The sequence below is a fragment of the Sphaerodactylus townsendi genome, linkage group LG07 (assembly GCF_021028975.2).
Source record: "Sphaerodactylus townsendi isolate TG3544 linkage group LG07, MPM_Stown_v2.3, whole genome shotgun sequence".
In the NCBI taxonomy this organism is placed as follows: Eukaryota; Metazoa; Chordata; class Lepidosauria; order Squamata; family Sphaerodactylidae; genus Sphaerodactylus; species Sphaerodactylus townsendi.
This window is the reverse complement of record NC_059431.1, coordinates 86,696,534-86,719,683: the sequence shown is the minus strand read 5'-3', so window position 1 is coordinate 86,719,683 and position 23,150 is coordinate 86,696,534. Positions and strand designations below refer to the sequence as shown.

Genomic DNA, 23,150 nt, shown 5'->3' with positions numbered 1-23,150 from the left:
TCACATGACAGAAGGTGAAATTATCTGGAGATGATATTGCCCTGATTCAAAGAAAGAGGCAGTATGAGCGGGAGGAAACCAGAGATCTATCTCATAGTGCTAACTTGGTTTCCTTATGTATGGCTTTAGCCCAAAATGTGTAAACAGCGACTTAACATGATTTATTTTGTGTAGTACATAATGCCAATGAAACATGAGGAAGGTTTTCAACTGTGATCGTTTCAGTGTGATATTGTGGGGAGGGGGGGAGGTGTCAGAGGACCTCGCATAAATATTTAGCAACTGAGTAAGTCAATAATAGCTGCTCTGTTCATCATTAATATTTGACTTTTGGGCTGCATCTTTATTTTCATGCATTCTGTCTACCAAATACAAAAGACTAACAGTTTGCAGGAACATTATTCTATGAAATATGTACTGAAATTTTTAAACTATGATGTTTGTGTTTATGTATTTTAAATAAGATTATCACATTTTTGTACCATACCATGGTAATGTGAAAATCTTACATTAAAAGGACATAGTACAAACTTCATACGTAAAAAGCCCAAGTTCATATGTTCAAAAAGGCATTCTCCAGAGTTGCGAGAAATATGTTGGCTCCTCACAATGAATATGTTGTAGTTCTTCTGTCTTTGAAGGCTCATCATTATCTTCTCTTATTTTTATCATTCGTTTCAAGAAGTGATCAGGGAACACAACTCTTGTTCAAATTGCAATAAGAAAGTGTGAGCACAACTCTTGAAAAGAAATTTGCTTTTAATTGAGCACTTAAGAGTACTAAACTGTATTGCTAAGCTGTTTTGTACCTACCCATCACACTGCTATTCCATAGATTTCTTCCTCTTCCACTTGCCTAACTCACTGACCAGAAAAAAATATTCTTATGGAGAACATAAGAACAAGCCAGCTGGATCAGACCAAAGTCCATCTAGTCCAGCTCTCTGCTACTCGCAGTGGCCCACCAGGTGCCTTTGGGATCTCACATGCAGGATGTGAAAGCAATGGCCTTCTGCGGCTGTTGCTCCTGAGCACCTGGTCTGTTAAGGGATTTGCAATCTCAGATTGCAATCTCAGATGGAGGGGAGCATTATGTTTAGTTCTCTTGATCCAGCTGTGTGTATGTGTATACAAGAGCCATCCTAAACAGGTCCACTCAGAATCCTATTGAAATTTACTCAATGGGGCTTATTCCAGGAAAGTGCTCCTAAGCTTGCACTGCACATGTAAAAGCTACATCGCTTCTTGCTCTGATATCCCAGCCTTGCCCATTTTGTTAGTCTAATTCTCAAAGCCTAATATTTTTGTCATCATCAAGTGTTCCAAATTGGATCACAAATATTTTGAGTAATTATACAGTCACCAAGAAACTCTATTTTCCAGTAAGTCCAAAGCCTCTGCCAGCATGATCATTACCATATAAACTTAAAATGTACTTGATTTAAAATGATGTACAACCCTTCATTTCCTGGGACATTCACTGAGCATATGTAAGTCTAACCATCTAGTATATTCTGAGCCAAAAGTGATTAACTGGACAGCTGCCATGCTGAATGCTGCCAAATGAGCAGTGGCAAAAAATACAACTCATTTTAGAGTGCAATCAGTACAAATGTATGTTGTAGTATACTTAAGAGACAACTGGCATTGCAAACAGGATTTTTTTCAAACATACCCTTGCAAAATTGGAACCACTCATTTTAAATAGTACTTCTCAAGTGCTACATTGGTTGGTCTTAGCTAATTTAGTAGTAAAATAAATTTCTTGGCATTTGTTTTGAGTCATGCAGTAATTCTGCTCTACTATTTTTCTTTACCTTACAGTTGCTCTTACCACATTGATCAAGCTTGACAATACAATCAGTGGGTTCATCCTGTGATCCTTCTGGAGAGTCTGGGGACCTTCCATACTAGACTGCACTTTACTTTGCATGTGGCTTGGAAGCTTTCCATGTGACACAAAATACTGCAGCAGCAATGTGGAGAAGACACTTCAAGCTGATGGCTCCATGTGTATGACATGTAAACAGGTACTTAACAGCCAGCGTATATGTATTTATTTTGAAGTGGTGAAATTTCTCCTGCGGTGAGAACCTTGTCTTTCAAAACCAGTGTTTTAAAAGACGTGATAATTCTGAAGATTTTATTTTACCTCTGACAAATTTTTCACTAAATGAAAAAGTCACTGGCTCAAAAATAAGCGTACGTATTTTGCTCTTAGCTTCTTATGTTGCGCAACTTCCCAATACACTGTAATGCATATTTAAGTGCCACTGAAATTAACGTTTACATGATCTTAACTGCTCAGAATTTTGCTGTGAGCCCTTCAGAAGATGCAGTGGCATACTATGAATGAAAATATGCTTCTTTTTCTTTCTCTATAAGCTACACAGCTGGTTTTAAGAACCGTACGCTCGACTGTGTGTTCATTACAGACTGTCCAAAGTAGTCGTTAGCTTGTTAAGTTGTCAGCAAGCATATTACTTTCATTTAGGCTTTATTAATTTCACTCCTGCTGGCAATTTCATTGTTAGTCACCTTTGCTTTTGACAACTTAGCAGTGACCTTATATCAACTGAGGAGGCAAATGTAGTTATGATATTCTGTTATTTGGAAAGTGCTTGTAAAATTAGAAATGTTGATGACACAAAAAACAACCTAATCTATTCAAAATTTGTAATAAGACAAAGAAAGAAAAGCAAGGACTATGATATTTATTTTACCATGACCTTCTCTATCTGTACCTCTCCCAGTCTAGATGTGATTTGTTTTCATGCTTATCTAGGTATTTGTAAAGACTTATGTCTATGGTGTTCAGCATGTTTTTCCATACCTATACGTACATATATACCTCCCCAGAAAGGTTGCTGTTGACCCAAATTGGGTGCCAGGCCATTCCATATCAATCATGCCAGCTGGATGAAGTAACCTGTTGTGCTCCCCCATCAGGTTTGTGTCAACAGACCAGGGCAGGTGAAAGGAATAATGTTCATGACTCTGTGAATAACAGGCTGTATTCAAGCATTAAAAAGAATAGAACTAACATCTACAGGTGAGTTATTTCCCTTTTATGGATGACATGCATGGTGTCCCACTACCCCTGGCACTGCCAATCATATAATAAATTATTCTTATCATTCTTCAAAACATTTTCATGTTCAGTAGATCATATCTATTTAACAAATGCCACATGTATAAAAAGAGATATATAACTTTGCCAACTAAGAATGTATCCATTGGTGATCCTCACTATATACTGGTTTATTATTTGAATTTGTTTACTATCACAGCAGCTAGTTCTTTAGCTAACTGTTGGCCTTTCATTACAATTTAAGCCTCAACCAGAGGCCTAGGATGTTGTAATGTATAGATGTAGTATCTGTGTGGATCCCAGCAGGGCTGTCTTCTGAATCTGACAGATGTTGATTTTGTCGATTTGAAGATTCCAAGTGCCCGCCCTAGTGTTTTTGGAATGGCGCCCAGGTGCCGATTATTTTTTATTATTGTTATTATTGTTACATTTTGTTTAATGTCACAGCTGCCTGTTCTTTAGCTGGTTGTTGGCTTTTCATTACAAATCTGGCATACCAGCTGGAGGTGTTGATGGGCCCTCTTGGTTGTTGCTGCTACCTGGGCTTCCAGAGAGAGCAACCCATCCAAGAGAATCTCCAGATCCTGCACCAGTCCTTCTGGGATAAAGCCACCCTTTCCAGCACCAAGAGTCCCTTGATTCCCTGGACTCGTGAGCCTGGCACACAGAGCACCTCCATCTTATTGGGATTTGTCAACCCACCCCCTGCCCGGCGATAGCTTTGGAGTGGCAAACCAACCCTCATTCCCCTTTACGGGTGGTCTGATCCCCAGCCTCACTCCCTGTCTCTGAGGAGTGGTGTAAGCAGCTGAGCTTCTTCACCCACAGCCTGATTGTGAGGAGGACTGTCCCTGGCTCTGCAAGCCTCCTTGTCTCTCTTCTGTGAGCAGCCTGCCACCCTCAGCCTCCACCTTTCCCTTCTTCACACCTCCTCCATTCAAGTTTGTTTGTCCTTCTGTTTTCTCTTCGTGCCTCTCTCTCTACTCCTTCCACACCTTCTGCTCTCCATTTCTCCCCCCTGTGCCTTCTTATCTGATCTTTTATAGTTTTTCCTTTCCATGCCTTTTCCACCCCTTCCCATCACCTTTGTTCCCGCCCCCTTCTTGTTGGATGGGCCTGGCCTCTCACTGCGACACCCCAGTTCCGCTCTGCCAACCTGCCTGCTGGGCCAGAGTCCGCGTACCAGCCTTACTCAGTGGGGTGGAGCTCCCCCCGGCCACCTCTTCCACAGCTTTGTGCCACTGGTCGTGACTGGTCCTCCGGTCCCTCCTGGTGCGAGGTGAGTGTGGGGCAGGTCAGGGAGGGGTTAGGCTGGGAGTCCGAGGCAGGAGGCCCACTCAGCCTCGGACAGGATTCAACTTCAATTTATTGATCTTTATTGAGTCCACGATAGACTTCAGGCAGCGATGCAGCACGCAGGACACATCACCTGATGCAGATTGAACTGAGAGGAACAGCTGGGTGTTATCCACACATTGGTGACAATGCACACCGTATTCTCTGATGACCTCCCCCAGCAGCTTCAAGTAAATATTAAATAACATAGGAGACAGGATCCAGCCCAGGAGAACTCCACTAGAGAGATCTCAGGGACCTGAGCACCTGACCCCATCTCCACTTTGTGGAGCCTTTGCCCCATCTTTTAACAAGGAACACAGCTGGTCTACTGGGCTTGCCTATGAATGCTGAGATGGTACTCCAGTTGTTGCTGAGCTCTCAATGCAGGACTCTATTTCATGACACAATTAGTGTGGGCATTTTTTTTCTGAGCCCAACATCTTCATTAACCTGCTATGGAGTTTAAGTCAGTGTTGTGAATCTGAAGTGAGTCAAGAAGAATGTTATATATATCCTTCAACACTATAAATCTTCTTGGTTCCAGGATTTCATGATACTGTCTTTACTGCCCTCAGTCTGGTCCATCATGCCAGGAAACAAATGCTACACTCATTGTGCATTTTAATTTACTACGGTGTCCTTTATTACTTTCGGCTGCCACCATGTATGGAAGTCCAGCTGGCAAAAACATCTGACACCTCTGGCCTCCTGTTCAAGCCTCTCGCCTCCAAGGAGGCTGATAAGAACTGGCCGGTCGGTGTGACCTTCCCCCTCCTGGTTTCTTCCCCAGCCGCTCTGCAGAAGAATGGGCTTACCAGACAGCTTTCGACATTTATTTGCAGCAGTTTACAACAAAGAACAAAGTCAAATAAAATCAATCCCTTTCAGTATACTGAATAAACTTTCCAAAAAAACTCCGGCCGGGCAAAACAGCCATCCTTACTATTGAAGCATCCACCAGCTTCCTTTCTGACCTTCTTCCCATATACTTTCTTTGATTAACCATTATAAGCACCTGCTCCTATACTTGTTAACTGTTGAAGGTGTTGTTAAACTGGGTGGAGGCTTATGAGCTACAGGCACAGCTTCAACTGGGGATGATCTTATTGGATCAACAGTAGCTTTTCCATACTGCCTGCCACTGAGGTACGATGAAAACCACTGCATTCCAGTCAATCTCAGTCCCAACCTCTGCAGCCGTTCTAGAAGGATACCATAGTTTACGGTATCAAAGGCCGCTGAAAGATTGAGAAGTACCAGCAGGAACAGCTTGCCCCATCTGTCTCCCTGACTTATAACTTACAACAACACTAGAAGTAAAGCCCGTTGGGTTGAACAATACAATGGGCTCTAGACAACTGTTGGTGGCTAGAGCAGCAGTGAGGCAGGATCAGTTTAAATCAGTAGTGAACACTGTAACATTCTGGCATACTTTTGAGGAAATGGGGTTTTTTTGTTCGTTTGTGTTGTAAATGAAGAAACATCTCCATCTTTGGCAGAGATTTTGGCCAAGAAGAATCAAGCTACACGAAGAAACAATTCTATCCTTGTCTAACAATTTGCCCAAGAAGCAAGCAGGGTTTGTGGAGGGAAAGTTCTTAGGAGAGTATAATGGCAGACACTCTACCCTCCAAAGCAGCCATTTTCTCCACGGGAGCTGGGTTCTCTGGTCTGGAGTTCAGTTGTAATATGAGATCTAGAGGCACCACTTGGAAATTGGCAACGTTTTTTTTTCTAATGAAAAAACAGTTGCATCTTTACCCAACAATTTGCCGAAGAAGAACAAAGCCACAGGAGGGTTTGTGGAGGGGTAAGTTGTCAGGAAATTATAATGGCAGACAGTCCACCCTTGTAAGCAGTCATTTTCTAGGGAGAGCTGGTTTCTTGGGTCTAAAAATCATTTGTAGGGTCAGATCTCTAGGCCACACCTGGAGCTTGGCAAGCTGTTGGTGTGAGGTTTGGGTTTTTTTTTTAGAAAAAATGAGGAAGGAACTATCTTTGCCCTACAAAAACCAAGGCATACAGTCTGCCCTCCAAAGCCGCTATTTTCTTCAGGGGAAGTGGTTTCAGTCATCTGGAGATGAATTGTAATTTCAGATCTCCAGGCCACACTTGGTGGTTTGCAAACTGTTGGTGTAAGGGTTTTTCTTTTGAAAATGAAGAAACAACTCCAACTTTTGGTGTAGGGTTGGTTTTTTTAGCCCAAGAAAATGAGGAAACAACTCCAGCTTTGCCCAACAATGTGCCCCACAACAACCAAGCCATACAGTCCACCCTCCAAAGCAGCCATTTTTTTCAGGAGAAATGGTTTCAGTAGTGTGGAGATGAGTTGCAATTTCATATCTCCAGGCCCCACCTGGAGGCTGGCAACATTTTTGAAAAGTTTTTTTAAACCAAAAAATGAGAAAAGAATTCCAGCTTTGGCCAACGATGTGCCCAGGAAAAACCAAGCCATAGTCCACCCTCCAAAGCAGCCATTTTCTCCAAGGGGAACTAGTTTCAGTCTGGAGATCAGTTGTCAGTTAAGATCTCCAGGGCCCACCTGGAGGTTAGCTGCAGAGGACTCACAGGACTTCGGTAGAAATGAGTCCTTAATGGCAATTTACTGGGGGTTCTAAATGTTAAGACCATTAGAGGTTAGGATGTAAATTATAGCATGTGAAGTTTATTGTACAATGCTATGAAACCGCATTTGGTATCATGATGGTGTCAGTGAAAGAAAGGGAAGTCAAGGAAGAATCTTAGTATCAGGCACAATTCCCTGCATGCTTGAAGTGGATCCTAATGCTGGAATCCACACAATTATTTTTCAAATCATAAATAAATAAAAGATAATCAAAGAACCAACCTTCACAAAGGTAACAAACTCTTCCACTTTTTCATTAGCCATCATCAACTTTTTCTGCACGACTTCAAGTGCCTGTCCACTTTGCCTTGCTAGACCATGGAGTTGCTGGGAGGCAGTTGTTTCAAGCTCAGACATAGCAAATTCCGCCTCAGCCATTTTGCCTTCTAAATTGGTGACTTTCAGCTCCTTAAACAAGACATGTGGAACCTTCATTAAACACCACAATATCTTTGGGCAAACAAATAACGTGATCATAATTACCATGCAAAAGACCCTCCCATAATTCTACAGAGCAAGTCTACTCTCCCATTGTGTTGTACAGAGATAAGGTCTGAACTGCAACCTGGAGTAGATTTTCTCTCCACTTTTTATCACACCACGAACACAAGAGGACCTGGCTTATGCTGAATCAAACCACTGGTCTGTCAAGTACAATATTGTTTAGTCAGACTGGCAGCAGTCCTCCTGAGTCTGAGGTAGGTGTGTCTCACATGACTTCCTGTCCAGTCCTTTTAAACTAGGGATCTTCTGTGTGCAAACCAGAGGCTCTTCCACTGAGCCACAGCACCCTCCGGGGAAGAATATTCTATTTGGTTATTACTTTTTAATATAGGAAGTAGGATATCCTATGAAGACTGTATCCTACAGTTTAGGGCCAGGGAGTTAGATTAACACTGTATTTAAATTTGAAACGTAACATAAAATATACTCTCAGTTGATATGAGGGAAGCATCAGCTCTGGGGAGTCTAGGCTCTCAAACCTTGTTAGACCCATCGTATACACCACAAAAGAAATGGAAGATGCTCAAACTAGATATGACACACAATCACATTTCATTTCCCAGCAGTATTCTTAAAAAACCAAAAACTGTTTCAAGAAACTGTATGGCTAGAGGAATGGAAGGAAAAGAATTCTTAATCTGTTCCATTTCCCTAATGGGAAGAAATGCTGGGTAGTAGAGTTGAGTGGATGGTAGTATCAAGTTCAAAAAGAAAAAAAAATGCCAGGAGAGTAAACTGTTGAACATGAAATGCTCACCATTTCTCCTAGAGAAATGGTGTGTTATATAACCTCCAGAAGCTTGTTTAACCAAAATAACAATACCTCCCCCAAAACCTCCACTTAACAAACCTTTCTGAACCAACCAGAATAGGGAAATGGCCATACCCCATCTCACCTTTCTTCCTGTCCTTCCCAACCAGAAAGTGGACTTATCTATAATCATTTTGTCCCGTATAACAGTTCCCCTGACACTGTGCCAATTCCATTCAGTGATACATTTGCAGGATACTTCATTGAAGGACTCAGTGATGTATTTGAACATGTCTTCACATTTCAAAGCACTAAAAGTCACTTACAGAGATAATACTATGGCCATTGTGAATATTTTAAGTTACTGACCATACATATAGTTATTTACTATAAACAGCTTACCTAAAGAAGTTAGGATAAAAAAGTGAATTGGTTGCAAGAAGAGAAATAATCTACGGAGAAAATCTGTAATGATGTACCTTTTTCTGCATCTCCTCTGTAGCTTTGCGATACAGTTGCTCGTACTGTGCCTTTCCTTTTGTAGTGACGTTAAGCCTTTGCTTTAGTGAATCAATTGATGCTTTTTTGTTTGAACATTCCTCAGTCAGTGTCTTTACCTAGAGTAACACCCAGAGAACAGTTGTTATCAGTGAAGGTGTTTACATTGTTTAGATGGAAAACCTAAACTTGGAGTCAAAATAATAACTGCTTTTAATTTTACACATTTCTTGTGGTGAAAATGTAGTTTGTTGTCTTGCACCTGATTCATGTATGGATTGCATTCTGCTGAAATCAATATAAATGATATTCATATAATTAGCCACAGGACTACACCTTTTAGATATTTTTAAATTCCTGGCCCCTCACACACAGTCACATTGCTATGTAGAACACTCAGTTACGTAGAGAATTTGTCACATTGGGGTTCACAAGGAACCAGCATTTACCATACAATCCACACCTAAATATCTACTTGGATTGCCATTTCAATCAAGCAATGAAATACATATTTAACTTTAAGTTTTATGCACAAATTAAATGGATAGATTTTGCCCATTCTCCTGTACAACCTGAAAATAAGATGTTAAAGCAAAAGATCACTAGAGAGTACAGATCTCTAATACGCTTTCTGCAAGACAACAATACAAAACAAAAAGAAACCATATATTTATTTTGATCCATCTTCATTTTGCCTGTGATCTCTACTCGCACCCGATTTCTTAATGACATCTTATCACTGACACTAAGGGCAAGAGAGTAGTTCTCTACGGAACTGACAACTGCTTAATGACTGCCAGCGCAGGATACCTTTCTGAGCCGTACAGCCGGCACCTGCTTTTAAAGAAAATCACAGTAGTGGTTGCCTAGAAAACTATTTCTATTTGGGGGTTGCTGAGAGTGCAGCCTCAGGGATTCCTATACATGTGCCTGGCTTGCTGGGCGAAAGAGGGCAAGCAAACACACTGCACAGACAGGAGCAGAAAAAGTTGCCATTTCTCTTCTAATCCCTTCAAGCATCTGTAAAATGCATTAAACATTTATGGGGGAAATAATTCGCAGAATCATGTAAAGTGAAATCAGTAAGTACATAACAGCTGAAAGGATGACACATAGCTATTATGACAGGTAAACTTTCTTTTTACTATTATCTAGCATTAGACGGCAAATATGTTTTGTATTTTATACAGAATCTCTGCTTTTTTAGGGAGCTAAGTATGTGCAATTTTAGCTTCGTTCTGGACCACGTTAAGACAGCAAGCATTCAGTTAGCACATTTTAACTACTTTGTTAACCCGAATAAGCATTACAATTAATCAGTGCAACCCAACAGCATTCCTCAATGGGCATACAAATGAAACAGATTTTTTTAAAATGGGGGAGACGTTCAGAATTGTAGAATGGCTTCATTAGGCTGACGTTATGGAGGAGACTTGTATAGCAATCTTAGGGGGTTTTTGAGCGTGCAGGGGGGCGTTAAAACTAATAAAATGAAATACCTTTTCTTCAAGAGTTTGCAGTGTTTCTTTTAAGGTTTTCTCCTTTTCCTGATTAGATTTCATCTGCGTTTTCCAGTCTTCTATTAAACGCCTTTTCATACTTAGGTCCCTCTCCATTCGAGAAATCCTTGAAGCAGGGAGGAAATGCAATATTCCCCAAATTATGAAACATAACTAGCATGTACTTAATTTGAATAATTAAACTGCAGGAATGAAGAGATTGCTAAGATTTGTACATTTGCCAGCCCATAAGTGATGAAAAAAATTGTTTGACACATTCTACACATATAAAAACATAGCAGACAGCAGTAACACACTGGATTTCTGAATCAATGTAGCATTTTTTTAACCAGCCCCAATACAGTAAATTTATAGCAAAATGAAGGGATTATAATGGATGAAGTAAAAACAGAATACAAAATTATTTTAGAGAAGGCTGGCACCAAAAGTACAGAAGGGGAAAAAAGAAACTCATCCAAATTATCGATTTCGAAGTCTGAACTGCTTGTCATGACTATGTACCTCTCTTTAGTACATAGAAGGCATTATAACAATAAAAATGTAAAACAAAAATATCTCATAATATCAGAAAACTAATACAATGGTTTCACAGAAGATGCTGCTTCTGCACACAGAGCAAAATCTTTTAAAGAAACTGTGTGGGAGGAAAATGTATGCTTATTGCCCTACTACCTGTAACTATTTTCACACAGCTGCAGTACTTCATCCAAATAAAGCAAGTCAGTACCATTATTACATGAAATTCATTGTTGCTGATATGTCGGCAGCATATAAAATAAGTGAGAAAACCATAGCATGGCAAAATGGATAGAAGGAATTTACATCTGAATGGTCACATCAGAGTATTGGAGGCAATCAAAATTACTAGCAAAACACATTCTATATTTACCGCATAAAATAATGGTAGGACAGAGCCCATACTAAATCCATACAACAGAGCACTAGACTCTTTAGATGTATCCTAAGGCATTAATCAATAGAAATATGCATATTTTAAAAAATACCACTGTATAAAAAATGAAGAACCTATGTCAACAGAATAATTTTTATTCCTTAAAATTACGCATTAGTAGGTACTGGATTTACTTGTGGGTTTTTTTAGTCTAAAATTTTAATGAACAGTTTACAGTTTGCATTTAGAAATATAAAATTAAAATATAGCACTGCACATGTCAAATGAGACATGAAGTTAAGTGAGCACAGATACAAATAAGTCCAGTTGCCCTTCTATACTTTTTACAAATGTAAAGCAGACTGTTTAAGCCACTTTAAGCATCTAAACCTTGACATATTTCTCAGCCCTGAGGCAAAGAATCACTGTATTTGAAGGACTGCTTTCAGCTACATTGAAGAATTCATTTAAATCTGCATCATGGATAACCCAGTCCACACTGGGATCTGGAATATGATTTTGTTACTCTTATTGCAATGTAAAAATTGTATATGGTTAACAAAACTGTGCATTTAGTATGCGTTGTTCCTTTGATAAATGCTATAAACACTCCGAAATATTCTTTAAAAAAACAAGAGAAACGGGGAAAGCGCATTACAAAAAAATGTCCATACTCGAGCTGAAATGCTGTTGGAATAATTACATTTTGGCCACTGGGGGGAACCAGACACAACAGATAGACAGAGTGAACGTACTTTTCCTGCAGCTCCCGCATCTGTTCTTCTTTACTTTGGACTTCATTTTTCAAAGATTTAATGGTTGATGACTGCTTGGTGATTTCATTATTTGCATTCTAGATTGAATAAAATATTTATTAAAGCTTCAACATTGTGGGATTTAGAATTGTACAAAGTATAACCAATAACGGTCTTGTTTCAAAGAGAAGATTTACTGTTCTGATGGTTTAGTCTATTTTGATCACTGCTAAACAATCATTAGAGAACACCATAGTAAAACAAGCATCTCTATTGTTCTAGCATTAAGAAAATTTGCCCTTTAAAATATGATTTGCTAATGTTTGGTACCTCAATTAAATAGGTGTTTTTTCAGGGCCAACGGTAAATATATTGTTTTACTTGGAAGAAAAATTCCACTGTGGTTTAAACTCCTCTACAGCATTATCTACAAAAATTTTATCTATCCAAGGTGATTCCTTGTTTGATAGGGTGGGTAATAAAGAACATATTTCTTCTGATCTTTAACATTTGCGACAGACTCAAGAGAAACAATTATGTAACAGGACCGGAGTTGCCCATGGAAGCTTTTGCACAGTTGTCCCATCTTGCTCCTCAAAGACAGCTAACACCATTTGTATAATTTATTCCTTCAACGCTGCATCGTGTCCTGCCATCTCAGTATCCACTACAAATTTAGTGTATCCACTACAAATGCATCTAGAATTTACTTCTGTTGTTCTTGTATGGGCAAAAAGTCTATAACTAAATGCAGATAGGGGATCAGACCTCAAATTCTCTATTAAGCATTTAAAGCTGTATCTGCAGAAACAGAATTCATTCCAAACTTTTCACAGTATTCTAAAGCATTCATAGTACACCTCAAAAACTAAAATCAGTGATGCCAAATGTTTCGGCAAGCAGCACTGTACAGCACCAAATCAATCAATCAATAAATGGCAAGAAATGCACTCACTATAGACATACATTTCTTTTTGCAGGTTCAGCCATTGCTTTGGTTTGGGGAATATACCCATTACATGTAAAACCATGAGCGAAAAATCAGACAGGCAGTAAACTGAAATACTTCTGGAATATTTCCCTGCTCATTGCAAGTTTGTAACTCCCATTAACATTAATGGGAGTCTTGTACATAGTATTGTTTCTCTCAAGGGAAGTATGGATTCTGATGTGAAGAGTTAGGTGTAAACTACTATTTCTATCCACACTGAAACATCCTCTTCACCTGCATGCAGCCTTAAAAGTAAAATGTTGGCTATTCCTCTAATTAAAATTCAATAATGCTAAATGCCCATGGTGCCTTCGAATTTTCACATTCTCTTTAAAATGTTCATGGCAGGAGATATAATGATCTTGATTTAACATTCATGTAATGAAAGAAAAATTAAAAGCAGGTTCATGAAGAATGCAAATGCAATTTGGTAAAGTCGCCAGCAAGTTTAACCTCAAACTGTTCTTTGTTGTTGTTGCTGTCGTCTTACAAAATCAGGCTTCTGTGGTTCTAAATACAACTATAATGTAAGGGATAAAGAATCATATACATTTGATACTCCTGAGATACAAAAGAATGCAAGTTACTATTCTTCCATGACAGTGCACTTCAACAGGAGTTTTCTCTGGTAAGAAAGACATTTTCAGATCATATTACATATACCTCTGTGTGTTTATGTGTGTGTAAAGGGAAATGTTTTCAAGTGGTCAAAACATGCCACAGATACCAACATTTCCATACTGGACGTGTCATCCTATCCTGAAAGCTATGTAGTTTCATGTTCAACTGGTTAAAATGATAAATGGCTGTAGAACAACGACCAAAGTTCCGTAGGCTGGCTAGGAGTGCTGGGCCCTCATTAATGGAGATGTGTGACACCCCATTTTAGGAGTTTACATACCACAAGTAAAAGTGGATGCTTGAATTTAAAGTGGGCCTCTGTAAAAAGAGTTACACAGCAATGCTTGTTAAAACAAATGTAAGAGTGCTTATGTCCAAGGGGAAAGTCACCACTTCCTGTGGAAAACAACATACAGGATGGTGCTGTGAAGGGGAAAGAAAATGAAGTAAATCTCTTCCAGCGGTGATTGGGTAGAAGTATGAAAAAGCAGGAAGCCTGGTTTCTCAGAAACCACTTCTTGTGTGGCTAGACTTTGGAATTTGGAAGGGAAAAAAATAAATGTGCATATGGTACAGTTTGGGTTTATTTATCTAGATCTTGCAGGCAAAATTGAGATATGTGCACAATGTAGATTTTCCGACAGGTCCCAGTGTAACCTTATGTATTTGGTTTAGTTATGTCACTAATCAAGTATTTGCTGAGTTTTTAATTTCCGATGGCAGAGTTGTTTAACAAAATAAAGCAGGCTCAAAAATGTATTAAAACAGGACAACAAGGTTATGTAAATTCTGACATTAAAAGTTCTTTGCCGTAGTGTTTTTGCTGCACTGCTTGTGGAAAGCAAGGAAAGTAAATTCTCAGATAAATCCCATATGCAAGTTTGCAAAGTAAGATTACAATACAGCAGCCTATATTCCAATTCCAATTCCAAAGCCTTTATTGGCATTATAAACTACAGAGTTAGTAGAAAAGTAGAAAAGAGGCATTTATCTACTAACTGAGACATTAAAACATTAAAATGCATTAAAACATTAAATACAGCAGTAAATGCATTAAATACTGATTAAAATAATGTTAAAGACGTTACAGCTAACCACGCCTTTGTAAACCGCGACACATTATACGAAATAATTAACCGTATTTACTACTATGTATGACAATGAGTTGCTTCGACCAAATAGTGCCTCAAAAAACCTTGCAACGATTCTCACATACATAGGATCACAGGACCCATTGAGTAGGAAAAGTTCATCACAGATGAAGTAACCTCGACAGCGTTTGAGCTCTCTAAAAATACCGGACAGATGCTTAGCATGGAGCGTATAGATTCTTCGTATATTGGATAACCTCCGGCATAGCGCTACACGTTGAACTGTCTCAACAAGCAGCCGTATGTTAAGCATTTGGGTATAACTCTGTTCTCATATGGAGTGTTATTATACCTGCCAAGAGTCATAAGCGTTAGGAATTTGTAGAGCATTAAAAGCGAGCCAAAGTGTATACTCTGGCGTTGTTTCGGGTTTGCACAGAATATCTTACAGATAGCTTGGCACAGCAAAATCTGATCGGACAATTCCCAAGACCTGTGGGGAGCAGCTTTTTTCCCCCCTCCTGCAATATTCTCAGTTTCTCTGCGTTCAACTAAAACAGATTTAATTTTCATTCGCAATTCACGGTGATGGCGGACATAGTTTGGAACTGGGTCAGCACTGTGTTAAGCCCATGTTGTTAAGTTTCTTATCTATGGCGCTTCAGCCAACCATTTCACAGTTATGTAGATTCTGATAAGAGTTGATGTATAAAAAACTATTGGGTCTAGGCTCAAAATGAATTTGGGTCCGAAGCACTTAGAGTACTCTTGTCCATGCCATCAGTTCCATGCCAATTATTTTGTCCAGTTTCTCTGCATAGAGATTGTCATATGGGACGCACCTTGGTGGGAAGCCCTAAAATTCTTCTACGCGAAAAGTAATCCCTGTAATTTGACTCTATAAGAGTGAAGGATTTAATTTCGGGGAACCATATTGCCGGGCTCGCAGCTTAATAGTTGAGGGATTATCTTTTGCATTGAAGATTTTCAGAGTGCAAGCGGGGACAAATTTTGGTGTCCTTTAGAGTAGAAAAAAATCGGAGAATCAGCTGCGAAAGCATTCAATTCCTAAGCTTTGTTCTCTAGCTTGTTTGCTGTAGGGACCCAAAGGAGTGAGAGTTGCTCAACTGGAATAGGAGCCCTAGATATCCTAAACTGACTTCTACTTGCTCTAGGACATGGTTGTTCACTTTCCAGCTAAGCATTTACACTCTAGATTTTGCAAAGATCATGACTTTGGACTTGTCACATAGTTAAAGCGTCAGCTTATTTACATGACAAGTATTCTGCACTGCGGAGTTTAGTAGGCGCTTTTAAGCTTCCACTTGGGAGATATGACAAGAGAACAAGCGTCGGTATGCATAAAGCAGGGGTGGATGTAATGCAGCTAACCACTAAGCGTGGCGGATGTGCCAAATCGAATTTTAGTTAAAGGTTGCAGGGAAGTCATTGAGAAATAGGCCGAAAATAGACTGGGTGCCAGTAAGGGCAACCTTGTTTAACCCCTTTGTTAACTCATAAGTAATTGATTCTTGTTAGGCACGTGCTATCTCTTGAAGTTCTTATTTGTAGCAAGTTGTATTACTGCGTGTACGGAACGCTTTTAATTAGAGCTAAAGTCTCACTGTTTTCCATGTTTAGGGTTTTAATTTTATACCATAAAAGTTCCCTATCTACCGAATCAAAGGAAGCACCTCTTCAAATCCAGAAAGCGGCATAAAAGCTTAGCTTTTTTCTTTACGTGCCTACGTATTTGCTTGCAAGATGTTGGAGAATTCAGGACAGTGATGATCTAGAATAGGAGTTACCTGCCCGAAACCCGATTTGTTTCTGGGGCCGGGCTTAAGGCTGATGCTTGTCTGTTGTCCAGCTCCTTTAATTTTTTTCTCTTAGTAGATGAAGTTAGCATACAAATTTGTCTACTTATAGATAAAAGGCTGATCGGCCTATTCTCAATTAGAGGGACACTGGGGGGTCTCCCTTTTATAGAGGGTACAATGATCGCCTTTAATCCAACCAGTCTTCTTGGGAATCATTTAAAGATTTGTTGATATATAGCAAATAATAGAGGCAGAAGCACTGGAGCCCACCAGTCTGGGTCACAAGGTTTTAACATCCTCGAAGCGCTACAATGATATCAAGGCCAGCTGCTTTCCCAGACTTTAGTTGGTGAGATTAATTCAATAACCTCTTCCTCGGCCATGTTAACTGGGGCCCATTCAGGCAAATCCTGCGGGCTGGGCTCATGCTAGAGCTTCTCGTCCAATCCTCTTGGTCGGAGAGTAAAAAATTCCAGAGTAGTGTTTCTGCCATAATGAAGGAGTGATGCTTAGCAGCTATTGTGAGATTTTGACATTTTACATGCCCCTATTTGTTAATTTGCCAGAATTGTTTTGTGTTATTTGGATAGGGTGGCATATAGTAGATTGCTCCCAGTTGCCTTTCCTTATTGACTCTTAGCTGACGATTTTACTTTGATGTGGTTGCATAGAGTCTGTTTTGAGGACTCGAAAACAATTCAGGAGTGGGGAATTTGCAGCCTTGGAGGCCCTAAATCCTATTGTATGTGATCCGAATCTGTTTGGATTCAAATATTTGCACTCAAGCGTCAAACCCAGTCTCTGCCTTTGAGATTTCCCTTCCCTCTTTGTTCCCCTCAAAAGGACACCAAATATGAATAACAAGTTTTTCATAATTTCCTATACTGCTGCTAACATTATCTGCAATAACTACTTCGCAAGGAGGCTTCACAAAGAAACTTGCAGGTGAGTGTTGCTTAGTGCTTCCTTTGGTTTTATTGCATGTTTGGGTTGACCAACTAAATACTTATTTATGGGAGTTGGTGTTAATTTACCCTTTATAGTTTGAAATTTTGGCAGTAGAGGTCTCTCTTTGAGTAGGAGGAGGTAGATGAGTGGAAGGTGATGTCGCTAATCATAGAATCCCTCTATCCTAAAGGCTTGGAGAATGGCTAACAAGTGTGGAGACACGAAAGTATGCATAGCTCACAATTACGCTGCACCCATGGGAAGAGATGATGAAGTAAAATTAAGCAACTATGCATTTGGTCAGAAACTTAGTCAGTCCGTTTAGCCAGATTTTGTTGTGTAGGAGGGCCAATTTGGCTAAATGGAGCCCATTGTTGAGTTAGAATTTGGAATCCCCTTAGATCTCTCCCTTGCATATGAGTGTAAAAGGAGTGATGTAGCTGAAGGAGTTCTTGATCTATATCTTCTTGGGAACATAATTGGATGGGATCGTTTCCTACCCTGGCGTTAAAATCCCCCGCCACTACTAACTCTGACTGGGGATGCTTGGCTTCTAAGTCACCTATAAAATTTGACAGTCTTCTCCAATCACTGTCATTAGCTACTGACCCATTTCTTGGGGGGGCAGCCTATATTAGAAATAAGCACTGAATATAGAAGAACACTAAACTCCTTAATTAGGGTTCCACTGAAATCTGATTAATTAAAACAGATACCTATTAGAATAGTTACCACTGGACAACTGTCATGAAATTAAGAATACAATTGTAGAATTCAAGATACAGGTTCACTTTGATCTATAAAAATGTTTATCATGTGTCATCCTGGATATTGGTGTTCCAATAGTAATAGGATATGCATGAGCCTGCTGACTCAACACCTAATAAACCTATTTATTTTTTAGAAGAAATGTGCAGTAACTTTCTCTTTACTCTCTTGAGAAGAAATGTGCAGGAACTTTCTCTTTACTATTGTTTAACCACAAAAAAAAAAGAATTGGAGGAGCATCTCTAATGATGGACATCTGAAAACATACACATCTGAAAACACACACAAAAGCATGCTAAACATTAACAATAGACCTGAAGAACTACAAGTATCATTTTTAATCACTGCATATTTTTTCATAATGGTTTTCCATTAATCAAAAATTACTAAGCCTTTGTTTAAAAAGGGACTTGCATGTCTTGCTACGTTCCCCAAGCCTTCAAAATTATATCCTAAACTAGAATCAAAAGCAATACTGCCTGGGGTCAGGCCTCCCCCGCACACCCACTTACCTCCAAGGGGATGGAAGCTTGCAGACCATGCCAAGGGAACCATTCAGGGAGGGCTGCACAAACCCAATATGATAACTCAGGAGCAGGTTCCCAGCTCACCACAACACCAAGAGACTTCAAGCAGGCCAGTGGCCAGTGAGCAGTCAACCGCGGAGGACACAAGGAAAAAAAGCTGGCAGAGGACCAACAGAACCTGCTGCAGGCGATGGCCCATTCATCATCTATTGTGGGAGCCAGGAAGGCTTCTTTAGAAGGACAGGGCAGGAATAGGGTGCAGTGAGCTCTTTAGGCTAGTAGAGGCCAGAGCAGAAGCCTTTTAAGAGTTCCCAGGGCAGAAGGGCAGAGGAAATGGGATCCTAGACAGACAGTTGCCTTTGGGTCTAGGACTCTCAGGGAGAACCAGGGAGAAAGGCCAGACTTGTCTTAAGGTAGCCAGGAAGAGTGCAGGCAGGAGAGGGAATGTGTGCTGTAAACCCCCACCCACTCTTTTTTGAGGTTCTCCCCCTAAAGCAAGCCCTACAAAAGGAACCCTGGAGAAGGCAACAGACTTGGATTTCAGCACAATACAATCACACATATCTCCTGGGCTTTGCCAGCTGCACTGGTTGCCAGTTGAGTTCCAGATCAGGTTCAAGGTGTTGGTGTTAACCATTAAAGCCCTGAGCAATCTGGGGCTCTTGTATCTATGGGACTGCATCTCCCAGTATCACCCCCACAGGACTTAATGTTCCTCTGGTAATAATCTCCTGGAATTCCTGGCCCAAAAGACATCCAGCTGGCCTTGACCAGGGCTTTGCCCTGGCCCATGAGTGGTAGAATTCCCCATCAACTGAGATTAGGGCCCTGCGAGATGTGGTACGGCTCAGGTAGCCAAGGTCTGTCATCTTCTGGCCTCCCCATCCCCCCTTCCCTTTCCAACCTTTATCCCTGCTCTTCCCTTCCCTGCCTTTCCCTCTCTAGTCCCTTCCCCTGCTTTTACTTACCCCTCCCCCATTCCTTATGTGGATTAGAAATAGATAGATCTTAGGATTTGGGGTTCGGGTTTGTGCATCTTATTAGAGAGGTCGTCTCTTGAGGAGGTATCCTTACTTAACCACACTACTGTGAAGCCCAAAGATTTTATGACTCAAGAACGATTTTTACAGATATTTTAAATGATTGATGTTTTAATTAGTGATGTGTCAATTATTGGATAGTTTTATTTTATTTATAGTATGTGATGTGCTGTTGTTTGCCACCCTGAGCCCGGCTGGCGAGGGTAGGGTGGAGTATAAATCTAAACTAAACTAAATTACCTAAGACCAAACTGTATTTATATATCCGTCAAACAATGTATCCAATTTTAGCATTCTTAATTCTTAAAATTTTACAATTTTCAATCACATTTACTAATTGCTAATAAAATGTGCTTTTCACTGATCATCAATTTTCAAATATGAACCCTTTATTTCTATTTTTCCAGTGTATGCACTATTTGCAAACTTTTGATATTATCAACTGTTCCATGGTGACATATCTGCATGTGCATTCTGAGAGCTCAAGGAAGGCAGGAAGTAGACCAGGTGAAGTAGACTAAGTGCTGCAAGCAGAGCTATATTGGCTGTTCATTTTTCACACATACAGTGCAACAGATATCCTGATTAGGTCAGAGGCATTTTTTCAAAGTTCAGAGACCGTCAAAAGTACATCTAACAGAATGGAAAGAAAGTGTTAACTTATGCTTAGAGAAAATTGGCCTCTCCTTGGTTGATATTTATATAAAAGAGGGTGCAGTATGTCTACTTGATATCAAAATTATTTTATTACCACTTATTACCACCTGCTTGTTCTTATTTTGTGAAGTCTGGAATCATGCAATTTGTCTTAAATACAATCCTGCTGTGTAACACTTTCAACAAGTTGGATTTAATAGTCTCAAGCCTGATTTATTTCTACTAATATTTGAGCAGGTGAAGCACACTAGTTCAGCATAATTTGACTGAACTTTCACTTTTTCTTATTTCATTATCAATCTCTGCTAGCCAGATGCTATGCCCTGCCCTCTAAATACTGGAGGGGAAATTCAAAAAGATCCCTTGGACGGAGATATGATCTTGCATGCCTGGGGATGTGGACACCATAGAACATGTATTTTTCAGATACTCTAGTTATAGTAAGGCTCGTTTAAAGCTTACAGAGCCTCCCTTGCATGCCACCCCTCCCTTGCATGCCACCCCTCCCTTCCCTTCCCCTCCCCCCACTAGGGTGGGTGGGCCATGTCCAGATGCCGCCCCCCTCCCCTCCCTTGCATGCCACCCCTCCCTCCCCTTGCATGCCATCCTCCCCCTCCCCTTTCCTCCCCTCCCTTGCATGCCACCCCTCCCTCTCTCCCCTCCCCTTCCTCCCCTCCTTTGCATACCACCTATCTATCTATCCCTCTCTCCCCTCCCCCCTTCCCCTTCCCTTGCATGACATTCCTCCCCCTTGCTCCCCTCCCCCTTCCTCTGCTAGGGTGAGTGGGCCATGACCAGATGCTGGGCCCCCTCCCCTTGCATGCCACCCCCATAGACATATGCAGTTCTGACTCCATTGAAAACTTAGAGGAGAATGGCTTCTTCCAGAGAGAATTCATATTGAGGAAGTATTTGAAAACAGCTATCTCATTGTAACCATCAGAGAAGAGAATAACTCTGTCAGCTAGGAAGAAACTACTAGGCCGAACTTCAGGACTTTCTGAAAAAAATAGGGTTGAAAAGTTCCTGTCTGAAAAGTTCCTCGGCCTCTAGACTGGTAGCAAAGTTCTGTGCCCTGGTAAGCAAAGTCCATCAAAAACCAGGAAATTAAGAAATCTAGGAATATTTTAATCAATGTTATCTTTGTTGAATGCATGATTCATTTTTTTAGGGAAGTTATATTTTAAGGAATGTTTTTGGCTGGCCTTGAGCCATAATAATTTTTTTAAAAAATACTTATTTAATTATTGTTGGGTATCTATCATACAATAGCAAGATTGCTCAAGCCCTTAGATGCATTTTATTTTCTCATGAATATTTATCTTCCAGGGTTTGATATCTTCTTTAGGAATCACAGTGAAAATTTTATAACAATGTTATAATGTGTACTGTCACCTTCAGTTTATACTGCAGCTGCTTCATTTCCAACTCTGCATTCTTCAGTGGAGATGCTGATGTAGTTACAGTATGCCCAGATATCACAGAAGACAGACCCTCTCTCAGTTTGGTAGACTGGGTCAGGTGGTCCAATTTTCCTTGCAAATCTGATTTTTCTCGCTGCAATTCAGTCAGGTTGGACATCAGGGTCTGTATTCCAAATAAAGTAATAATAGAAACAGTTGTGTTTAACAGGCATTTGAGACTAACTTGCTGCATAATTTTACAGTTTAGCATTATAAAAGACAGCATATGCTATCCACTGTCCAAATTGCAAATGTATTGGCTGTAGTCACAGGTCACAAATAAATACAGTCCTAAATAGTAAAGAAGGCTGACCATATGAATTCATGTTCATTTAACTACATGCAAAGTATGTTGAAAAGTACAGTGATGCATTTTCCCCATTATGAGCACTATTTCTATGCTAAGCATAAATTTACATTAATATGTTTTCAGGTGCTACTTGGTGCTTAATACTAACTCAATATAATGGTCACCAGGATAAGTTTACTTGTATAATCCACTAGCAAATGATATAGAACACATTTTCCAACTTGTGTGTGTTTGTAGGGCTCGTAGAGGTTAAAGCAAAACAGACCATATGCACTGCACAGCTTCTGTTTGGCTGATCTTTACATTGTTATGTCGTCCTTTTCTCATCCATGCACCATAGCCAGGGAACCACAGAATCCATAACCTTGACCCTGAGGCCAATGCACTTAACTGGTAAAAGCCAAGTTGGAGCAGGACAAGATAGCAGATGTTTGTTGTTTAGTCGACTGGGTAGGTCTTACTCCTCAGCCAAAATGCTTCTCATTTAGCAATATAAATGTTGAGGCCAATTAGCAGATGAGGCTTGTTAGGGATTTACTTCAAATGAATAGCATGCAAACAAACTATTAAGCTTTATTGAACTTGATTGACAGTGCAGTAGATCCATTTATTCTGTCAAACAGCACAGCAATGCATGCCTTAAAATTATAACATAAAGCAGTCAGGATGCCACAGAATAGAGCAGACTTTCCCTTCATTCCTGTAATAGCTGGAATAATCTTTTACCAATCTGTAGTCAGCAGAAAACCACCAAGCTTTTAATGACATAACGTCACAAAGCTCCTTAAGAGCCCAACAATAGTACTATGCTAATATTCCAAAGATGCTTATAATATGGGTAGTTTAACATAAGGAAAAATTAAACAAAATGGCACTGAAGACTCCCAATTAGATAATATGAAAGAAGCTACAGTGTAGAATAACTCAGGGGAGGTTCAC

At 40.0% G+C, this 23,150-nt stretch overlaps 1 protein-coding gene across 7 annotated transcripts in view; it reads right to left on the bottom strand.

Annotated features, from left to right (window-relative positions):
- CNTLN (centlein) overlaps window positions 1-23,150 on the bottom strand; it is a 221,399-nt gene that overhangs the window by 23,094 nt on the left and 175,155 nt on the right. For all 7 annotated transcript variants that reach the window (XM_048504012.1, XM_048504015.1, XM_048504014.1 and 4 more), the window contains 5 exons: window positions 21,834-22,025; window positions 11,976-12,073; window positions 10,308-10,434; window positions 8,790-8,927; window positions 7,278-7,463 (listed from right to left, as the gene is read on the bottom strand). In XM_048504012.1, coding sequence (XP_048359969.1) covers window positions 7,278-7,463; window positions 8,790-8,927; window positions 10,308-10,434; window positions 11,976-12,073; window positions 21,834-22,025 — 741 coding nt within the window. The remainder of the gene's footprint in view (window positions 1-7,277; window positions 7,464-8,789; window positions 8,928-10,307; window positions 10,435-11,975; window positions 12,074-21,833; window positions 22,026-23,150) is intronic.